The 19,998-nt window shown below is 50.6% G+C and overlaps 1 protein-coding gene across 1 annotated transcript in view; it reads left to right on the top strand.

Moving 5' to 3' along the window:
• Lrp5 (LDL receptor related protein 5) overlaps positions 1 to 12,741 on the top strand; it is a 103,469-nt gene extending 90,728 nt beyond the window's left edge. Inside the window, exons 19-23 of the mRNA XM_051145770.1 lie at positions 1,965 to 2,075; positions 4,151 to 4,387; positions 4,968 to 5,107; positions 9,674 to 9,771; positions 12,343 to 12,741. Of these exons, the coding sequence (XP_051001727.1) occupies positions 1,965 to 2,075; positions 4,151 to 4,387; positions 4,968 to 5,107; positions 9,674 to 9,771; positions 12,343 to 12,604 (848 nt within the window). The 3' untranslated portion in view covers positions 12,605 to 12,741. The remainder of the gene's footprint in view (positions 1 to 1,964; positions 2,076 to 4,150; positions 4,388 to 4,967; positions 5,108 to 9,673; positions 9,772 to 12,342) is intronic.
• The last annotated feature ends 7,257 nt before the right edge of the window (positions 12,742 to 19,998 follow it).

Below are 19,998 nucleotides of genomic sequence, written 5' to 3'. Positions count from 1 at the left end.
ATATCTTATATGTGACTCTCTCAAAGAGTTTTTTGACATCCCCCAACCCCCAACAGCCCACCTCCAACCCCCAACCCCAAAGAGGGTTGTAACCCACAGGTTGAGAACCGCTGCACTAAGCCATCTTCCTGGCCAGCCTTTAATTTAAAATTTTTGTTTTAATTCAATTTTATGTGTATGAGGGCTTTGCCTACATATATGTATGTATACTGCTTGCATGCCTGGTGCTCGCAGAGGTCAGAAAAGGATGTTGGGTTGCCTGGAACTGGAGTTACAGATGCTTGTGAGCTGCCGTGTGGGTGCTGGGAACTGAACCCAGGTCCTCTGGAAAAGCAGCCAGTGCTCCTAACTGCTGGCACCTCTCTAGACCACACTGATCCTTTGGATCTTTCCACCAAATAAACCTCTTTGCATTTGCTGCGCCTGTCCCTCTGATACATGATCTGCACTGTACTCGGTCGCCTGCCACATGTTTTCAGCACCTTAGACCCAGAGCTGTCCCTGCAACACTCCTGCTGTCTCTGCCCACAGCTGCTGGGTTAAGTTCCGGATGACTCAGATGCAGTCTTCCAACTCTTCTCCATCTTCAGCATGACCAGATGTTGTGCAAGGGCGGAGGCCTGGCGTGACCTTGGCAGGATTCTCTGTGCAGTCAGGGTGATTGCTTTACAGTTCACCAGTGCCCTGAGGGATCTGCTGGAGGCCATGATGATAGCACATGTGCCAGGCCCAGCTAGCTGCCAATTTCTGTAAATAAGGGTCCAGTGGCTCTGCCAGGCCCCGTTAACCCTGTACACGTGGGCCACTCTCTGGCTAGACAGGAGAGCAAGGCAGTTACTTGCAGAACCAGTAACAATGCCTAGTTCTGGATTCAGAGTGTTGCATGTGACAAGTTACCGTATGGTTTCTGTGCCCGCCCTTGTCTGAATAATGCCATGGAGACCTTTATGTTTAGCATAAGCTTTAGGCACAATCGCTGGGCAGATGCTCAGCTATCCTAACCCGACAACACTGGCCTTGCCTATGACTCTTGACACGGCCATTACCTGTTGTCTTAGTTTCGTCCTGGCTCCTACTTCTTCATCTCTGATCCCTGCCTAAAACACTCTCACTGGCGTCAGAGGTCCTGCCTTCCTCTCCTGCCCAGCTATTGGCCACTCGGCTCTTTATTTAACCAATCAGAAGGTGCTGGAGAACAATGTTTACAAAACACTGAACCAGGAAATGCTTCATAATGATGACAGTACCAGGGTCTGGCTTCAGATCTCTGTCTCAGAAACCAGCATTAGAACACGTGGTGCACAGAGACCTCACCCCAACAGTGATCAGTTTAGAAGCCATCCCTCCCTCACCCCACTCACCTCACCACCAACAGCAGGTGCTGACCTCCCACCTCCAGGAAGGGCAGAGCACCCTTGTCTCCTCTTCCCTGGGCCCTGTCAGCAGAGGTCCAGGTGGAAGGTCGGAAGATGATACTAAGCCCCCCACGTGCTTCCTCAAGGTGCTGTAGCCTGCAGGCTTTGCTTGCCCACTCTCCTCTCAGATGTTAGAGGAGACAGCCTTGGTCCCTACAAGACCAACATCTGCTTTCAAAGAGTTCTAGGCTACAGTGTCCCAGCCCACCTGGAAATAGCACTGAGGAAAGAGTGTCCTTGCTGATTTGTGCTTCCAGCCCCATCTCCCCTGAAATCCTGCTTGATCCTGCAGCTGAGGCTGTGGCATCTTCTTCTGTGCTGTCTCTGACTCAGGCTACATGCCTTCTGGGCACAGGCTGGGCATCAGCGTCTCTTGCTTACTGTCACATTAACATCCCCGTGCCCTCCGGCATTGGACAGGCCTAGGTTTGGGGTCATGCTGGCTTTTCCATGATCTTTTCTAGCTGAGTCCTAGAAAGTGTTCTTGCTGTTGACTCTGCACAGCTGTTGCCTCTGGCTCCTCTGAGCACCGCCCCTTTCTCCTCACAGCTGTCTGTCTGCCCAATCAGTTCCGGTGTTCCAGTGGCCAGTGCGTCCACATCAAGCAGCAGTGCGACTCCTTCCCCGACTGCGCCGACGGATCTGACGAGCTCATGTGTGGTGAGTGGGTTCAGGCAGGTCCCCCAGTGGGGTGGGGTCTGGCATGGAGGTTGGGTGGGGCCAGAGGACCTGAGGAGCCTGGGGGGGTTCACTTAGTGAGCGTCCTAATTTTGTTTCTGATCCTGTAATGAGAAAGCAACTTGGGGAGGATGGGTTTATTCAGCTTTTGGTTCTAGGCTACGTTCCAGGTCCATCACTGTGGGGAGCTCAAGGCAGGAACTTGAAGCAGCTGATCACATCCGCAGTCAGGATGGGAGAGGGAAGAGAATGAACACATTCCTGCCTACGTTACTGATCAGCTCTCTTTCTCTTCTCTTAGACAATTTCAGGCCAAAACCTCGTAGTTTGGGTCTTTCCACATCAGTGTCATCAGGACAGTTTCCCACATACCCGTAGGCTAGCCTGATCTAGACCACCTCTCCGTAAGACTCTTCTCAGGTGACTCTAGAGTGTGTCTCGTTGACGACACTAACCACCAGAGAAAAGCAACAGCTAGACAGTGGAGGCTGAGCCACGGAGTTTCCTAACTGGCCATGGAGTGCTGGCAAGGCCAGAAGCAGAGGCTGCCGGCCGGCTTGTGAGTTGGCCTCACTGTGAGCTGCTGGGTCTCAGATCTGACTGGCAGCCATCCTTTGTCTCTGGGACCTTGGTACCATCTGCTCCACAGCCAGGAGCCCTAAGTTTGTGTGTGGCCAAAGAACATTGCAGTGCTCATGTTTTCCACATGTGTTCATGTATGCATAGGCCATACATGTCCCCTAAGTAACATGGGCTGATACCCAAGGATGAGTGTTATACTAAGCAGTAGGTGGTCAGGGCTTCCTAGAGGCTGGCAGTGGAAACAGGAAGGAACTGGGATTCCAGAGATGTAATGCTTCGCCACCTGGGGCTGCCCAGTCTACCACATGGGGACCAGAGCTTAGACCTCTGCTCCTGAAGAGGAGGGCAGATGGGGAGAGAGCAGTTTCCCCACGGATTCAGATACCGTCACAGGTGGATTTATTTTATTATTTATACAGTATTCTGCCCACATGTGTGCCTGCCCACCACAAGAGGGCACCAGATCTCATTACAGGTGGTTGTAAGCCACTATGCGGTTGCTGGGAATTGAACTCGGGACCTTTGAAAGAGCAGAAGGTGCTCTTAACCCCTGAGCCATCTCTCCAGCCCCGCATACTGACTCTTAAGTGGTCTGGCTTAGGGGAGCAAAGTTGGGGTTGTTTGAGGTTTTTTGTTTTATGTTTTTCAGTTTTGGTTTTGGTATTTCGAGACAGGGTTTCTTTCTCTGTGTAGCATTAGCCGTTCTGGACTCTCTTTGTAGACCAGGCTGGCCTCGAACTCACAGTGATCCGCCTGTCTGTGCCTCCCAAGTCCTGGGACTGCAGGCGTCTGCCACCACGCCCGGCTTCAGAGTTGGGGTTGTTGGTGTTCTCTTTCTTCTGTTGGGCGATGTCACGTCTGGTGAGGTCTGTGCATGGGCTTCCGTAGGCCTGGCCTGTTTGCTAACGCTCCCCACACTCAGGCTCTGACCTCTGAGGCAGAAGGTTTTTCCCGAGCTCCTTTATGTTGTGGGCAGTTAGGAAGGAATGGAGTTGATATGTTGGTGAGACTCATGAGTCCCAAGGTGAACACACTCTTGCCAGCTGTCCTTGTTCTGGTGGCCTTGCTCCTGGGCTGCTATAAGAGCTACTCTGACCCCAGTAGACTCCTGTAGACCTAGCTGCTCACACCTGTCTCCAGACCTCCCATCCCAGCTCTCTTCAGCTTGACAGACACGGGCTAACTTAGGAATGCTTGCTGCTGACTCCTCCAAGCAGGCTGCTGGGCAAAGCTGTGTGAGCACAGTCCAGGGCCATTGGAAAGGAGGCTGGGCTGGCCAGGTGGAAAAGTGGTGCGAGGCCAGGAGCAGCAGGCGGTGTTCCCAAAGGGAGCTATATCCCACGTCCCCAGCTCATCTGCTCCTTCCTGCAGATGCTGGAGTTCGGGCAAAGGCAGCCCCTCTAGGGTCCATAGCGAGTTTCCCATGGGTGGCCATACTTTGGGATTCATGTGAGCTATCTTTCCCTGTCCAACAGAAATCAACAAGCCACCCTCTGATGACACCCCAGCCCACAGCAGCGCCATCGGGCCTGTCATCGGCATCATCCTCTCTCTCTTCGTCATGGGCGGGGTCTACTTTGTCTGCCAGCGTGTGATGTGCCAGCGCTACACGGGAGCCAACGGGCCCTTTCCCCATGAGTATGTCAGTGGCACTCCTCATGTGCCTCTCAACTTCATAGCCCCAGGTGGCACACAGCACGGTCCCTTCCCAGGTGAGGAGCCTGGAGCATTCGCTCAGTGGTGGAAGTAGCTTGGTTGAGTTGTCTGGGACGAGCCTGGGGCCCACCTACAGAAATACAGTTTGTGTTTGCAAGTACCCAGGGGCGACATTTTCTGCTTCAGATCCTATCAGTAGCACAGTGTGCCCATGTCCATGCCTTGTGAGGGCTGAAAGTGCCTGTTCACTCTGGAACCTCTGCAGCCTTGGCCTCCTCTCCCCTGGCCTATTCTGTCACTAAGCCTCGTTGGAACTGCGATGTCCAGAGGGTGATGTGACGTGCTTCTTTGTGGGGGCTGCAGTAGCATCCGTATCCCAGCATTCTCAGGATGCCTGGGCTCTGTCTAGGTGCTATGCTCTGTACTCAGCCTCTACAGGGTGCCCTTCTGCGGTTCTTCCCAAGAGTTACTCTGCGTCTGCATGCTTTATAGAAACTTCTGTAGCCTGCTCTAGTCAGACACCTGGGCTACCTGCAGGAGGTGGAGACAGTGCCAGTTGGGACACAGTCACCTGAGTCAGAACCTCACGGGCATCAGGAGTTTGCTCATTCTAACCTGCCTTGCCCTTTCCCACAGGCATCCCATGCAGCAAGTCCATGATGAATTCCATGAGCCTGGTGGGTGGCCGGGGCAGCGTGCCCCTCTATGACCGGAATCACGTCACTGGGGCCTCCTCCAGCAGCTCATCCAGCACAAAGGCCACGCTGTATCCGCCGGTGAGGGAGGCAGGCCATAAATGGGTGGCAGTGGGAGATACTCCTGATGGCTCCTGGGACTTCCTGGGTGGAAGGCTTTCTAGAGCTGGTAGTCCTTCCAGCATCCCAGAGAAGGATGGCGTGTGATACCCCACCCCCGTTTTGTTCTTAGGGTGCTTGCCTAGCATGTACAAAGCTCTGTGTTCCATTCCTAGTTCAACACAAACCACGGAGAGGTGGAAGTAGGAGGATGAGGAATCCAAGGTCGTTCTTGTTTACATGAGGAGTTTGAGGGCAGCCTGGGAGACATGTCTTTCTGTCTCAAAAACCAAAATAACAGCCTGGTGTTGTGGTGCACAGTTAATCATAGAACTCAAGAGGCAGAGGCAGAGGCAGGAAGATTTCTATGAGTTTAAGGCTAGCCTGGTCTACATACCAAGTTCCAGGACAGCTAAGCCTACATAGCAAGACATTGCCTAAAACAAACAAATAAAATCAAAGACAAACCTCAAAGAATAAAAAAATATAGAAGCAGAACTCTCACCTCTAATTCCATGGTTATTCCTGGGACTTTCTGGCACCCAGGTGGTGTCTCGCCTGGCATTGTGGCCGGCACTGCCTTGCTGGCCCAGCTAGCCCTGTCTCTACCAGGATGTCTGTGATCCCCACCGTGGCCTTGAGTTCTTGGAAACAGATGATCAGTAGTTCTCCAGCCACACTCTGCAGGGAAAGGGTTGCAGAGAGAGTGACCTAGTCCTCTCCTGTGAGGCAAGCCCAGAGTGGCTTGTTGTCCTGTGTGAATCAATCAGTATGTAATTCTACTCCCGCATGCGTGTGTGTGTGTGTGTGTGTGTGTGTGTGTGTGTGTGTTGGGGGGGACACATCCCAGCACCGACACACATCTCCCGCAGATGCTCAAGACTGCAGGTAGTGCCAGACGTACACCTGCTGGGGTTTCCCCTGCACACAGACCTGTGGTCGTTTAATTTATGTATTAGATGCAGGAGCAAGTCTGTGACTAATGATAAGCTTAAATAATGATAACAGTATTCTGCCCCCTCTCCCCACAGCAAGTTATAGAACAATCAAGGTAGGGCTGGCAGCCGGGGGGGGGGGGGGGTGGTGGTACATGCTTTTAGTCCCAGCACTCGGGAGGCAAAGGCAGGTGGATCGTTGTGAGTTCAAGGCCAGCCTGGTCTACAAAGCAAGTCCAGGACAGCCAAGGCTACACAGAGAAACCCTGTCTCAAAAAACAAAAAAAGACAGGGCTGACAGGATGGTTTAGCAGGGGAAGGTGCTTACTGACAAACCTGCCAAGCTGAGTTCAGTTCCTAGAACCCACATGGTGTAAGAAAAAAAAAATCCTCTCAAGCTGTCCTTTGACCCCCCACACATGCTATGACACATATGCCTACCCACAATGAATAAATAGATGTAATAACTTTTTTTTAGAGAAAGAGTCAAGACAGACATTAATATTTTCAGTCCTGGAGGTCAACGCCCCAGTGAGGGGGCTTCAGTAACTGGCGTCCTTGGAGACCTTGTCACTTGACTCTATAAGCGCTTGGCTTCCTTCCTAACCCGGGTCTTGCAGCTTGCACAGGGCCAACGACAGCCCCTTGAGCCTCTTCCAGGGTCTCCCCAAGGAGCCCTACATTGCCCTGGGCTTACCCTTCCCCCTTCAGGGGTGTCCCTTGTCTGTGTGTTGCCAGCTCCTTATCATGCCTTCCCTCATCCTGGGTGGATAGGGTTGAGGGCGGCCTTATCTCTGGTGACAGGACAGGAGCTGAGTCTTCCGAAAGCTCCGAGCCTACTTTTAGGGCTGACATCTGGAGCTCAGAATGCCCTCCGCAACACCCCCGCCCACACCCCCTAGTTCTTGCAGCCTCTGAAACCTCACATGGCCATCTTGGCTGGCAGACGGCACAGAGCTACCTCTCTTGAGTTAGCACCCTGCACTCCAAGTGCTGAGCGGAACTCTTCAGAAGTAGCTAACTCAGATTACCTCCATTACGTGCTCCCAGTAGAGTATTCAGAGAGCACAGGAGAGTGAGGATGCCAAGGTGCCCCAGGTCACATAGGGGCCTCAGGGGACATGCCCTCTGAGTTCTTTGTAGGTGTTGTTACTGGATTCTGGGATGAGACCTGTTCCACCATGGCCTTGAACTCATCTCCTGCCACTGTGTCCCTAGTGCTTGGGATTACAAGTGTGCACCACTACTCCTAGCTTTTGTCGGAGGCTTTTTATATGCACTCTGGTTTGTAAGTATGTGTTTGGAAGGTATGAACTTAATTTTCTCTACCAAGAAGGAAGTGCCGGGGCTGGAGAGATGGCTCAGAGTTTAAGAGCACTGGCTGCTCTTTCAGAGATCCTGAGTTCAATTCCCAGTGACCACGTGGTGGTTCACAACCTTTTGTAATGAGATCTGGTGCCCTCTTTTGGTGTACAGGCATACATGCAGCCAGAACACTACATAGTAAATAAATAAATCTTTAAGAAGAAGGAGGAGGAAGTATCTTTTAAACTTGTTTTAGGTCACTGTAGATTTATGTTCAACTACAGTGGATAATACTCATGTTTCTCACATGCAGTCTAGTATGAGAATCAAGGCACAGACATGACCCTTTGAACATGGATTATTACCAGCGTACCCGTGGCAGGTTGGAGCTGTGGCTCTGTGGTAGAGTGCTTGCCTAGGATGCTTGAAGCCCCAGATGCAGTCCCTAGTACCACACGTACAGAGAATAGTATATTGTGGCTAGTTGCCAGCACAGTTTTAGCTAGGCATTGTGGGTCATTCTTACAATCCCAGCATGAGTGGCTAAGTCTGAGGATTGCCATTCATGTGGGGCTAGCCTGGGCTACATGGTTAGAGTCTGTCTCAAAAATAAAATTCAGCAAACCTGAATACACCTTTAATCCAGTACTTGGGAGGCAGAAACCGGTGGATCTCTGTGAGTTTGAAGCCAGCCTGGTCTATTAATGATTTCCAGGCTAGTCTAGTTTACATAGTGAGTTCCGGGCCAAGCAGAGTTACATGGTAAGACACTGCCTCAAATAAATAAATACATTGGTAAGTAAGGTAAAAGCTGAAGAGTTGCTCCGAGCCTGGCGTTTGCTGGTAGCAGTGCTTACCTAGCACCCCTGTGGCTTGTGCTCAGTGTGCCTTGGGCAATCCACATTAGCGCAGCCCTACCACAGCCTGGCTTTTTCCTCAGCGGGTGAAGACGAGATGCCCCTGGCACTGTTTCTTCTATGCACAAGTGAGGGGTCACTGGGAGCTGTCCCAATCGTGGTGCCTGATTCTTGGCACTTATCTGGGTGACTTGGTTTGCCATTTTGACCTCTCTTGCTACAGAGGGCAGTTCCCCTTCCTGCCAGCAGAGGGCCACCCTTGTAAGACTGTTGCTGTTGCTCCACTGGTCTAGTGCAGGATTAAAAATATGTGTCACATGCCTTTAATCTCCAGCACTCGGGAGGCAGAGGCAGGTGGATTGCTGTGAGTTTGAGGCCAACCTGGTCTACAAAGTGAATCCAGCACAGCCAAGGCTACACAGAGAAACCCTGTCTTGAAACATCCCCCCCCCCCCAAAAAAAAGTGTCACTGTGAGGAAATACCTGACACAAACAATTTGAAGGGAGGAGTGGGTTATTTCTGCTCATGGCTTCAGGGACTCAAAGGTTCATGCCTGGTGTTTCTTAGGCCATGATGGTGGTGGGAGATGGGGGGCAGAAGTATTTCATGAGTTAGGAAGCAAGAGTTAGGGCACAGGGATTGGGGCAAGGTCTTCCTCCAGGGAACTACTCCCAAGTAGGCTCCTTTCCCTACCTCTTGCCACCTCAAGTGCCTTCATATTATTTTTCATCTAGGATTGATCCATTGGTTAGGTCACAGCACTCAAGATCTACTCAGAGACATATTTAGCGGTGTCTGCCAGCAGTTCCCAGCAGAGCACATCCTCACAGCCCAGTTTACTTTCTTCTTACCACAGCCATGGGTGGGTGAATGGCAATGTGCAAAAGCTCCTTGAGAAAGGGGTGGGGCCATGACCCCTCCCTCATCGTTCAACCTCTGTTCGGAAGAGGAGCATCCTGAGTAGGAGCCAGGTCACAGGCTGATGGCGGGAGATGAAGGAATGAAAGTCAAGTGCAGTCAGCAGGAGGAAGCCTAGAGATGCACATGGGTGGGTAGATATACTGCAGAGAAACCTGCTGCTGGGGCTGGGGCCAGCAGGCGTGCTGATGCAGGAACCAAAGGCTCTTGCGGACTCCCTACCCGTCTCCTTGGAGTTTGTGACTGAGCATCTGGTCATGAGCCTGAGGGGTCTCTGCTGGTCAGCAAAATAATACCCGAGAGGGATGAGGACATCTGAGTTGTATGCACTTCTGTCCCCACGCCTCTGACCACCACCACCTTTGGGGAAAATAGTCAATGGTACTCCTCTGCTTTCTAAGACTCACTAGCTCTAGAAGGGTTCTGGGGACCATGGTCTGAGAGCAGAGCCCTAGACCTCAGGTTGGCTTGCTGAAGGAATGGTTCAGCCAAGGGAGGCGTGCAGTAACCCCTGTTTGTTCACTCCCCTTAGATCCTGAACCCACCACCATCCCCGGCCACAGACCCCTCCCTGTACAACATGGACATGTTTTACTCTTCAAACATCCCTGCCACCGCCAGACCATGCAGGTAAGAGCCCATCCCACCTTCCATGCAGGGAGAAGGGCCCCATCTTCATCCTCCACCGATGTGTCCCGTGGGTTCTGGTACACTGCTTCCTTCTCTCTGTGTGAGCTCCGGCTAAGTGGTGCTCAGACTCCGAGTGAGCACATTTCCTTAACGGGCTTCTCTGTTGCTTGGGACACCTGGAGCTCGGCCTTGAAGGAATCCAGAAGAGATTTCACACTCAGTGCTTCTTCCATTGTGGAGAAACCAGTGCTTAGGTCCCAGGCCTCATCCAGGGCCTGCTGTGTCCCAGCTTAGCTATGGACCCTGGCTACCGTGGTGTCAGGGCCTCAGGGGCTCAAGTGCAAGTTTAAAAAGAGATATGGTGCCAGGCGTGGTGAGAGCCTGACAAATGTAACCTCTGTTAGGGTGAATTTTTTTTTTTATTTGTGTGTGTGTGTGGTGTGTGTGTGTGTGTGTGTGTGTGTGTGTTTGAGTAGGTCAGGGACATCCCCTGGAGCTGGAGTTACAAGCAATAGTGAGCTACTTGATGTGAGTTCTGGGAATTTAACTCTGGTCCACTATAAGAACAATACATGTTCTTAACCACTGAGCTATCCCTTCAGCCCAAGGGATGATTCTTGCTCCTTTCTCAACACAGTGGCTCATCTGAGCCTGGGAACCCCAAAAGCTGGCACAGCCTGACACTGACTCCCAAGTTACGTATATTGGGGTTCTCAGAAAAAATTCCATGAGTGAGAGTGGTGTTATGTGTGTTCCTAATATTAGAGTGATGTAACTACACCTCTTCATAAGGTCCCAGTGGTAAACTAAACAACAATTCCACCAAATTCACACCAGGGAACTAGTGAATTTATTGGTCTGTTTTGGAGGGATATGATGACACCCTCCTCTTCCCCCAGCCCCCCACCAGAAAACAACAACAACAACAACAACAACAACAGAAAACATCCTGCCCCACTGGAAAGTCCTTTACCCAGCACAGATGACAGTGGCATTAGATGAAGTGTTCCTTTAGGAAATCTTCCTGAGACCCCAGGCCAAACACAATTAGAGCCAGGTTGTTTCTGTGAGGAAATAGCATCAGTTATCAGGACAGCAGGTGATAGGCGCCTGAACACAGGCACAGATGCTTTGATGAAAATGGCTCAGTTTGCTCAGAGAAACTCACATCCTATGGCAGAGTGGCCATAGGATGTACAGGAGAAGCAGTTGTGGCTGCTAACCAGAGAGCCTAGGCTACAAGGATGGGCATAACTAACAGGGCTAACCTCTAAGTACCCTGGTGTCAGCCCCAGGGGAGCTACCTGCCAAGGCGTGTGGAGAGGACCTGGGCCCCACCAGCATGTAGACCGGGCTCTGGCACCTGCCTGTCCAGGGTTAGGGTTAGGTCCTCCGTGCTTGGCTCCCTAGCCTTCTGGGCCTTCCAGAGTGTCCCTGCCTGCCATCTAGTGGCCATTTCTGGGAACTCTTGCACTGGACTTGTCCCAGACTTGCAGCCCCCTCTGTATTGCAGCATCCCTCAGTGGCTTCCTAGTGTCAAAGTATAACATGCAGCCTGATATTGTCACTGGCTCTGCAACTGTGCCTGCAAGCCTGTTCCCAGAGTCTCCCACCCTGCCTACCTTTGCTCTGGCTCCTACTCCAAGGCATCGTCCTTTCATGCCTGAGTTCCATGAGGTGTGTGTTGCCACTATTTCAGCCTTTTCCACCTCCCGTTCCTGGTCACAGTGACGTCAGCATGGTGGGTCTGGGCTCTTGGTGAGTTCAGGGCACAGGGCCTGACACAGAGTTTCTGGGCTTCTGTTGACCCACATATTCTCAATAGTCACAGGAGAGAGCATTGTGGCCAATAGCTGTTTAATACTTTCTCCTGTAGGCACATATGCTTCTAGCATGTTCCACGTAGAATCTTACATCATCCTTACAAGCCTCTTAGGAAATGAGGCCGGGGCTGGGGAGGTCACTTCTCACGGTAGCATTAGGAATGGAGTAAAATGCCACACACGTCGTGGAGAGCTCCTGTAATCCCAGAGACGGGGAGGCAGAAACCGGAGGATCTTGGGGCTTCACTGCCAGCCAGTCTAGCTAGCTTAGTGAGCTCCAGGTTCAGGGAGAGACCCTGCCTCAAAGGATAAAGTGGAGAGAGATAGAGGAAGACACCTGAGTTTAACCTCTGATCACTGTACACATGAATATCATGTACCCTCACACAAACATATTAGTATACACACACACATGTATGCACACACCCCCTCACACACACACATATATGAGTACGCTCACACATACCCAAGCAAGGGGTATTTACTCCTTTTGAGAAATAGAAACCTGGGGGTTAAGTAAGCTCCTGCCAAAGTCAGCCAGCAGGTTCTGCTGACCCGTTGTCTGGAAAGGGACCGGGGATCTTGTTCTTACCAAAGCCTGGCTGTGGAGGCGGAGAGGGAGAGGGAATGAACTTCAGGTTAGGCCACCCAGCAGGCTTTCCCCTGTAAAGCTAAGGAGCAGCCGTTCAAGAGCCTTGTTCACACAGGGGCCGGCCACACCTGTGAACCTCCTTTTTCTTCCCTCTAGGCCCTACATCATCCGAGGCATGGCACCCCCAACGACACCTTGCAGTACAGACGTGTGTGACAGTGACTACAGCACCAGTCGCTGGAAGACCAGCAAATACTACCTGGACTTGAATTCGGACTCAGACCCCTACCCACCCCCTCCCACTCCCCACAGCCAGTACCTGTCTGCAGAGGACAGCTGCCCACCCTCGCCCGTCACTGAGAGAAGCTACTGCCACCTCTTCCCGCCCCCTCCGTCCCCCTGCACGGACTCGTCCTGACCTCGGCCGTCCACCCCGGCCTCGCTGTCTCTTTGTAAATATTTTTAAATATGAACAAAGGAAAAATATATTTTATGATTTAAAAAAAAATAAATATAATTGGGATTTTTTTTAAAAAAATGAGAAATGTGAACAGTGATGGGGGTGGGCAGGGCTGGGAAAACTTTGTACAATGGAAAAAATATTTATAAACTTAATTTTTTAAAACATAACTGCCATTCTTTTGTGCCCTGTGAGTATTTGAGTTGTCTGTTCCCAAAGAATGGATTTCACCCCACCAGATGGCTTCTGTGCTTGTGTCCTCCTGTGCATGGGTGTCCCTCAGTCAAGTCCCCTCAGGCAGACACAGTACATAGGTTGAGATGGTATCATGAACTGACCCGTACAGAGTCTCATATGACATACTGCCCAAAGCCTCATTTTGCACTGAACCCTCCTGGGGTTCAAGCTGCATTGGCATACTGGCTCATCCTGGTGCCGGACGTGAGGACCAGAGACCAGGCAGCCCTGTGACTGTCCCACCTGTGTAGACCCTATTGGCTGGAGCTGTGAGCGTCACTCTGCCGGACTATAATTATTCTGGTCTTGTGGTGCCTATTGCCCTCAGAGGCATTCAGCCTGCAGAGCCTGACATTTGTCGACATTTCACCTGTGTGGTGCTGAAGGCCACACACAGGCCTGGTCCTTGTCCTGGGGAGGGTCTCCTGTCTGTGACAGGTGGTGAAGTAAATGCTGACATGGAATGAAGAAAGTTGGGGACTCTTGAAGTATCTTGAAGGTCAAAGGGGACAGGCAATGTCTTGTCATATCAACTTTAAGCTTAACCCCAACCGTGGCGTTGCAGAGAAGTCAGAAAAGGACCACACTCAGGATTGGGTGTAGCAACACCTAAGAACTAAAAGAGAAAATTTAGAGGTAAGGGCCCATCTCAGGGTCCTCTGTAGATGGAGGCAGTCAGGAATGGATCTGGTTGATTCGTGGTCCTCTTAAGGGTTCTGTGCAACAATGCCAAAGGAGATGGCCCATGGCAGACCTGGTCCCTGGTAAAACAGGCTATGACCTAATAAAGCTCAGAGGTAACGGGCAGGCCTAAGTTTATCGCAAAGACTTGCAGAGCCAGAGGGGCACCTGAACTCCTATGGCCAAAGGTGAGTTCTGCCACCATGTTGCGGGTTGTGGCGCCCGCTCCACCGCGGTACAGTCAAGGGGGAGGGACTGTGGATTTAACACACAATAAAACAGCGGGTCCTTTGTGCTAAGAGTAGCAGCAGCGGCAGCTTTTACTCAGTGTCCAAAGAGCCTTTTTATAGGCAGCAAAACAGGCATGCCACTCGCAGGTGAAATCCCTGAAGAGGTGATTGCGCACTGGAGAGAGTCCCGAGGAGGGGAGGGGCGCATTTTCAGAGCAGTAAACATGACTAGCTAACCAACATAAACACAGACACGGAAGCTGCTAGAAAAAGGACATGAAACAGCAAGGCACGCAGACAGCCCAGTCGGGCCTGGTTCCCACTGGTCCCCCTTTATATAAAATACAAATGAGCTCCTGTCTTAGGTCACCAGGACATTGGTTTCCTATCTTACCTGTCATTAGAAAGGCTTTGTGCATCAAAACCCTCCTGTCTTAGGCTGATAGGTACCTCCATGGTCTTACCCGTCATTGGATGCTCATTTATCAAGGTGCAGCCAGGTCAGGGCAGTGGGGTTATCCCCTGCCAAAGGCATGAGGACCTGTTAGGTATGAAACTGTTAAATGCCTGTTGCTTTCTCATGCGGCAGAACAGAACAGAAAACCTCCTAAGCCACATAGCAGGATGCCTAGTGCAATAGCGTCGCTTCAGCTTTTTAGCAAACTTCCCAACATCTGTAGGCCCTTTATGAAGGCATCTCCCCTAATGGGTGGAACTCTAGTCTCCTGTATTAAGGCTGTTCACTGATTTTAGATAGCCAATTGTGTCATAGAATTTAGGGAATTCTGAGTAACCAGTGCACTGGCCACCTCTCTTGAGAGTTTATCCATCGTGTGCGCAGTAGTAATAGACTGAGAAATGGCAATGGCCGCAGCGGTGGCGACAGTAGCTGTTACAGCAATGGTGACAATAATAGCGGCAGTAATTCTGAAATCTCTCCTTTCACAATAGATCACTAGGCCTTGCCAGCCGTCATGCGCCCCAGGAAAGGGAACCACTCCAGGTGTCTGTGCCACCACGGCAGTCTTCTCATCATTCCAGCAACTTCTTCTTCTTTTTTTTTTTTTTAAGATTTATTTATTTATTTATTTATTTATTTATTATGTACACAGTGTTCTGCTTGTATGTACACCTGCAGACCGGAAGCGGGCACCAGATCACATTATAGATGGTTGTGAGCCACCATGTGGTTGCTGGGAATTGAACTCAGGACCTCTGGAAGAGCAGGCAGTGCTCTTAACCTCTGAGCCATCTCTCCAGCCCTCCAGCAACTTCTTAAATGGCAAACCTACAGGGAACAATTTAAAGTCTCTCCTTCAAGGGAGTCATTAGTAACAACAAAAAGGAAAGGTGCTACAGCACAGATAGCTGAACTTACGATGATATTTTAAATGAAATGTCCTCGTAATGTTACTCCTTTCCAGATCCTCAGGCATAGCAGCCCTGCCCAGGCTGTAATTAGTCAAATATGGCCATGCTGGTCTGCTCAGACCTACTGGCATCAGGATGGGGGGGCTCTTCACCAGAGTCCAAACGCTCTCCTTTAGGCTGGGCTGACTCTTGTGGAACAACAGGACACATGTAACGCCCAGGAACCCAGATTGGTACTTCTTTGTCCTGTGGAAAGACAAAAGCAGACCCTCGGGCCCACACCAGTATAGGGTCCGGACCCTTCCTCTGACCAGTGGAAAGATCTTTCCATTTAACCAGTCCTTTATGTGACTTGGGAGGTCTCCAATGTCTATGCGCAGCAGATAAGCCTGAATCATCCACAGTTAAAAAATTGATAATATACAAAATATAAGCTAATTGAGAATGTGGGGAGGAGTTTCCTCCAGCCGGTGGGGCCCAAGCACCCAGAATTGCTGGCCTTTCAGTTGGGCCAAGCATCCCAAGGCACTCACTGAAATTCAACTCCAGCCTAGTCTCTCTCTGACTGACTTAGAGATGATGTCTGCATTGAGACAGGGGGTGGTGAGCATCTTTGGTTTCCCTCTGCCATCCATGCATCCAGCCCAGGGTCAGGCTAGGCTAGGGGTGGGAAAGGAAGAACTTGGCTGCTGGCTCTTGGCAGCCTGCTGGAGCAGGGAAAAGATCAAGTCACATTCTGCAGCCCTCTCCCCCTCCCAGTACTGTGGACAATACTGTCTGCATATAAAGCTGTTACATGGCTAGGGATCTCATTCTCCCAATAAATAGGGTTAGTTATTGTATGCCTAAGGATGCTGGCTGGTGCTCAGAGGCCTCATTTCTGGTCCTTTTCCTATTTGTGTGGTTGGCTAGGGGAAGCGAGGAGCCATTCCAGTCATCACCTACAAGATACCAAGGCAAAGTCTATCCTGCACTTAAGCCATCTGCTTACTAGGAGCCACTAGAACTAGGAGTTCCTCTTTATCCTTTGAATTTTCCTAGGAGAATATGAATATCATCTCTTTGCCCCAGATAAGACAAAAAAGAAAAAAAAATTCAGGAGCCTCTTTTTTTTTTTTTTTTTTTTTTTTTTTTTTTTTTTTGAGATAGGGTTTCTCTGTGTAGCCTTGACTGTCCTGGGCTCACTTTGTAGACCAGACTGGCCTCGAATTCACAGGGATCCACCTGCCTCTGCCTCCCAAGTGCTGGGATTAAAGGCGTGCATCACCACACCCGGCAAATTTTGAATTTTGTTTACTTCTTTCTTTCTTTCTTTCTTTCTTTCTTTCTTTCTTTCATTCTTTTGGGTTTTCGAGACAAGGTCTCTCTTGTGTTAGCCTTGGCTGTCATGGACTCGCTTTGTAGACCAGCTGGCCTTGAACTCACAGTGATCAGCCTGCCTCTGCTTCTTAAGTGCTGGCATTAAAGACATGCACCACCATGCCCAGCCAATTTTGTTTACTTCAGAGCCTTTTAAGCTTCCTGTCCTTCCTGGGTTTTCTAGTAGGAGCTCCCTGCAAAAAGGGATGTTTTAATTTGGAGAAAACCAGCTATGGGGCACTTCCTTCCAGTGCTCAACATCCAGAGATACAGAGACATTTAAAATACTCTGAGGAAGGCCCTATTCTGACACTGCGCCACGCCCACCCTCCATGGAGGCCATCTTGATACTGAGACAAGAAGGCTTTCTGAAGGAGCTGGTGTCTGAGCTGTGGTGGTATAAACAAGGGGGTGACCTTTACCTGGCTAGTTCACTTTGCAGTAGCCTAGTTAGGTGTTTCCCATTTGTTGGCAAGGAAACCACGCTTTGGGGGCAAATTGTTGTTTGTATCCAACAGAAACGGAATTGCTTTCATTCATCTGTCACTTCCTACCCTCCCCGTTCAATTGCTCTCCTTTTTAGTAACAGCCACCTTTTCCCATTTTCCTCACACCTCCCTGAGCCCTTAGGAGTTTCCTACTGGTAACAGTCCTGTCCTTCAGCAGACCTTCTATTGAATGCGTCTGCCTTCCATGAGAGTTCGCCTATTGTCTGTCCTGTGCCCACAGCCCTCCACCCATAGCCAGCCTGAGCCACTGAGGCAGTGTCCATCTTGAGCACCTAAACAGTACATGTGACCAGATCTTGGGCACTTTCACGTGTCCAAGTTTTTGAAGTTTGGTGGCGCTCACAGTCCGCTTAGCTTATTCTCAAAAGATCGGGGCTGGAGTCCCACCCCTGCTAAGCCCCTTATTGGCTTCTTTTTGCTTGTGATCTGTTGTGGATCTCAAACTACAGGCTCTCTCTCCACCCAAATGTCTTCTTCACTTCCTTCCCAAGAAGCTTGACAGCCACAGAGTGGTCAACATGTCTGGAGGGTTTCCCCTTCACAGACTTGGCAGCTATCAGCCATCCTTTCAGGGAAGCCCGGCTCCTCCCCAGGCCCCACACTGTAGAACCAAGAAGGATAGAGTTGGACTTCCAGGCTAAGTGGGTGACTGCTCAGGTCTCCTAGAGACTTTGGTTCCTCCTCTTGAATTTCAGGATTTAAAAAAAAATTTTTTTCTTTCCGAGACAGGGTTTCTCTGTGTAGCCTTCGCTGTCCTGGACTTTGTAGACCAGGCTGGCCTCGAACTCTCAGTGATCTGCCTGCCTCTGCCTCCTGAGTGCTGGGTTTAAAGGCGTGTGTGACCACGCCTGGCCCCAGAGCTCCTCTTTCTATTGTAGTGTATGACAGGTATGTTAAAATGTCCTTTTGGAAATTAGAGGGGTCTTTCTTGTTTGTTTGCTTTTAAATTATTGCCTCAATGAAATAAGTTTAGACAGCTGTGTATCTGCTCCTAAAGGCCAGCCTGGTCTACAAAGTGAGCCCACGACTCCAGGACTACAAGAGAAACCATGTCTTGAAACAAACAAACAAACAAACAAACAAAAATGTTTAAGGAGTGACAGTCAGTTGCTCCTGCGCCACTTTCTACTGATTGTACTTTTTAAAAAATCTAGTGTGTGTTTTCTTCAAAATGGATTGAAAAGTGAATCATTGAACTCCAGAAGGAAGGGGGGTGAGGAGAATGGTACAACACACACACACACACACACACACACACAGAGAGAGAGAGAGAGAGAGAGAGAGAGAGAGAGAGAGAGAGAGAATGAGAAGTGGAGAGGGGGAGGAGATCCATTAAACCTGCAAGTTTTCAGATGCAGGCGTCAATCACTGCTGTAAGCAAAGCTTGCAAGTCAGTCATTCCTCTGATTGAGGCCTCTCTATGGCTCTACCAGGCCGGCAGGTGGGCTTCAGGCTCAGGCACCACCTTCCCTAGGAAGCCCTCCCTGACCTCAGTGTGTCCTGCTGGGGCAGGAATGAGTGAACCTATATCTGACAATCTGTGGGCTAACTACCCTGACCTGAAGGAGGTGATGGGTTATCTCTTCTAGATGTCCCTGGAACCTACCTGAGTCTGGGAGAAAGGAATGCAGAGCAGATGCTAACAGGTGCTTTCACTACAAAGGAAGGAAGGGATTGGGCTAGGGCTGACTCAGGAGGGGCTTGGTTTGGTCGGTGAGGCGGCTGGGCTTTGCCTTCAAAGACAGCATAGATGGGAGGCACCAGTCCTGGTTGTCCCTTCCAGCCATGGCCTATCCTTTTTTTTTTTTTTTTTTTTTTTTTTTTGAGACAGGGTCTCTCTGTGCAGCCTTGGCTGTCCTGGAGTGGCTTTGTATACCATGCTGGCCTTGAATTCACAGCGATCCACCTGCCTCTGCCTCCTGGGTTCTGGGATTAAAGGCGTGCACTACTCATGGGCTATCCTTTAACTGCTGCCTTGCCCTGAGCTTTCTATCTCCTTAACTTTTCATCAATAGGTCTGTTTTTCTTCTCTCTCTCTCTCTCTCTCTCTCTTTGTCTTTTGGCGATCTACCTGCCTTTGCCTCCCGAGTGCTGGGATTAAAGGCGTGCGCCACCAGGCCCGGCTCAGGACAGAGTTTCTCTGTGTAGTTTGGCTGTCCAGGACTCACTTTGTAGACCAGGCTGGCCTTGAACTCACAGCAATCTGCCTGCCTCTGCCTCCCAAGTGCTGGGATTAAAGGCATAGTGCTGTGCTGCTATGCTTTGCAGGCTGAAGGTCTCAGTTTTTACAAAGTTTATCACTAGCTGTGTAGCCTCAGGCAAGACTACTAGGCTCTCTGATCCAGAGTTAACCTTTGCTTTCTTCCTAACTGCCTGGAGTGGTGGGCGTGATCCAGGCTGGTAGATATTATCTCTTACACTTCTAAGAACTGGCGTGTCAGAGAGGTTAGGTCACCTGGTCAAGGTCGCCCAACCCCTACATGGCCTGTGGTGTCTGAATGATCTCTGGACCATAGCTAGCTAGTGTGTGAAACGGGGACTATAGTGCTGCTGTGGACCTACTAGCAATGAACTCTTTCTGCTTTCAGCTCCAGCTCTGCTGAAAGGTAGATTGGAGGCCAGGGTGGGTTTGCATAAGTGTACAGCTCTGTCTTGCTACCCTGGTAGTGGAATTCAGAACCAGATGGAATGAGGCGGAAGACTCAGGCATGCTGGGCCCTGTGTAAAGGACAGGGGTTGGGGCTCAGAGATGGGGACCCCGGGGAAAGTGCTGAGTGCCCAAGAAGGGGGCAGATCCTGTCTCCTGCATTCCAATGGCTAGGCTTTGTCACTTGCCGCAGGGCGTGGATGCTTAGAGGCAGCCTAGAGAAAGTGCTCAGGACCTACACTTCATGTTTCAGCGAATCTCTGGGCAAGCCAGCACGACTGACTGGCGTTGCTGTTGGGAGAGATAAGCAAGCAGGCC

This window comes from Acomys russatus, chromosome 5, assembly GCF_903995435.1.
Source record: "Acomys russatus chromosome 5, mAcoRus1.1, whole genome shotgun sequence".
NCBI classification, from domain to species: Eukaryota; Metazoa; Chordata; class Mammalia; order Rodentia; family Muridae; genus Acomys; species Acomys russatus.
Note: the sequence above shows the minus strand (reverse complement) of the source record. Positions and strands in the feature narration are given on the sequence as shown.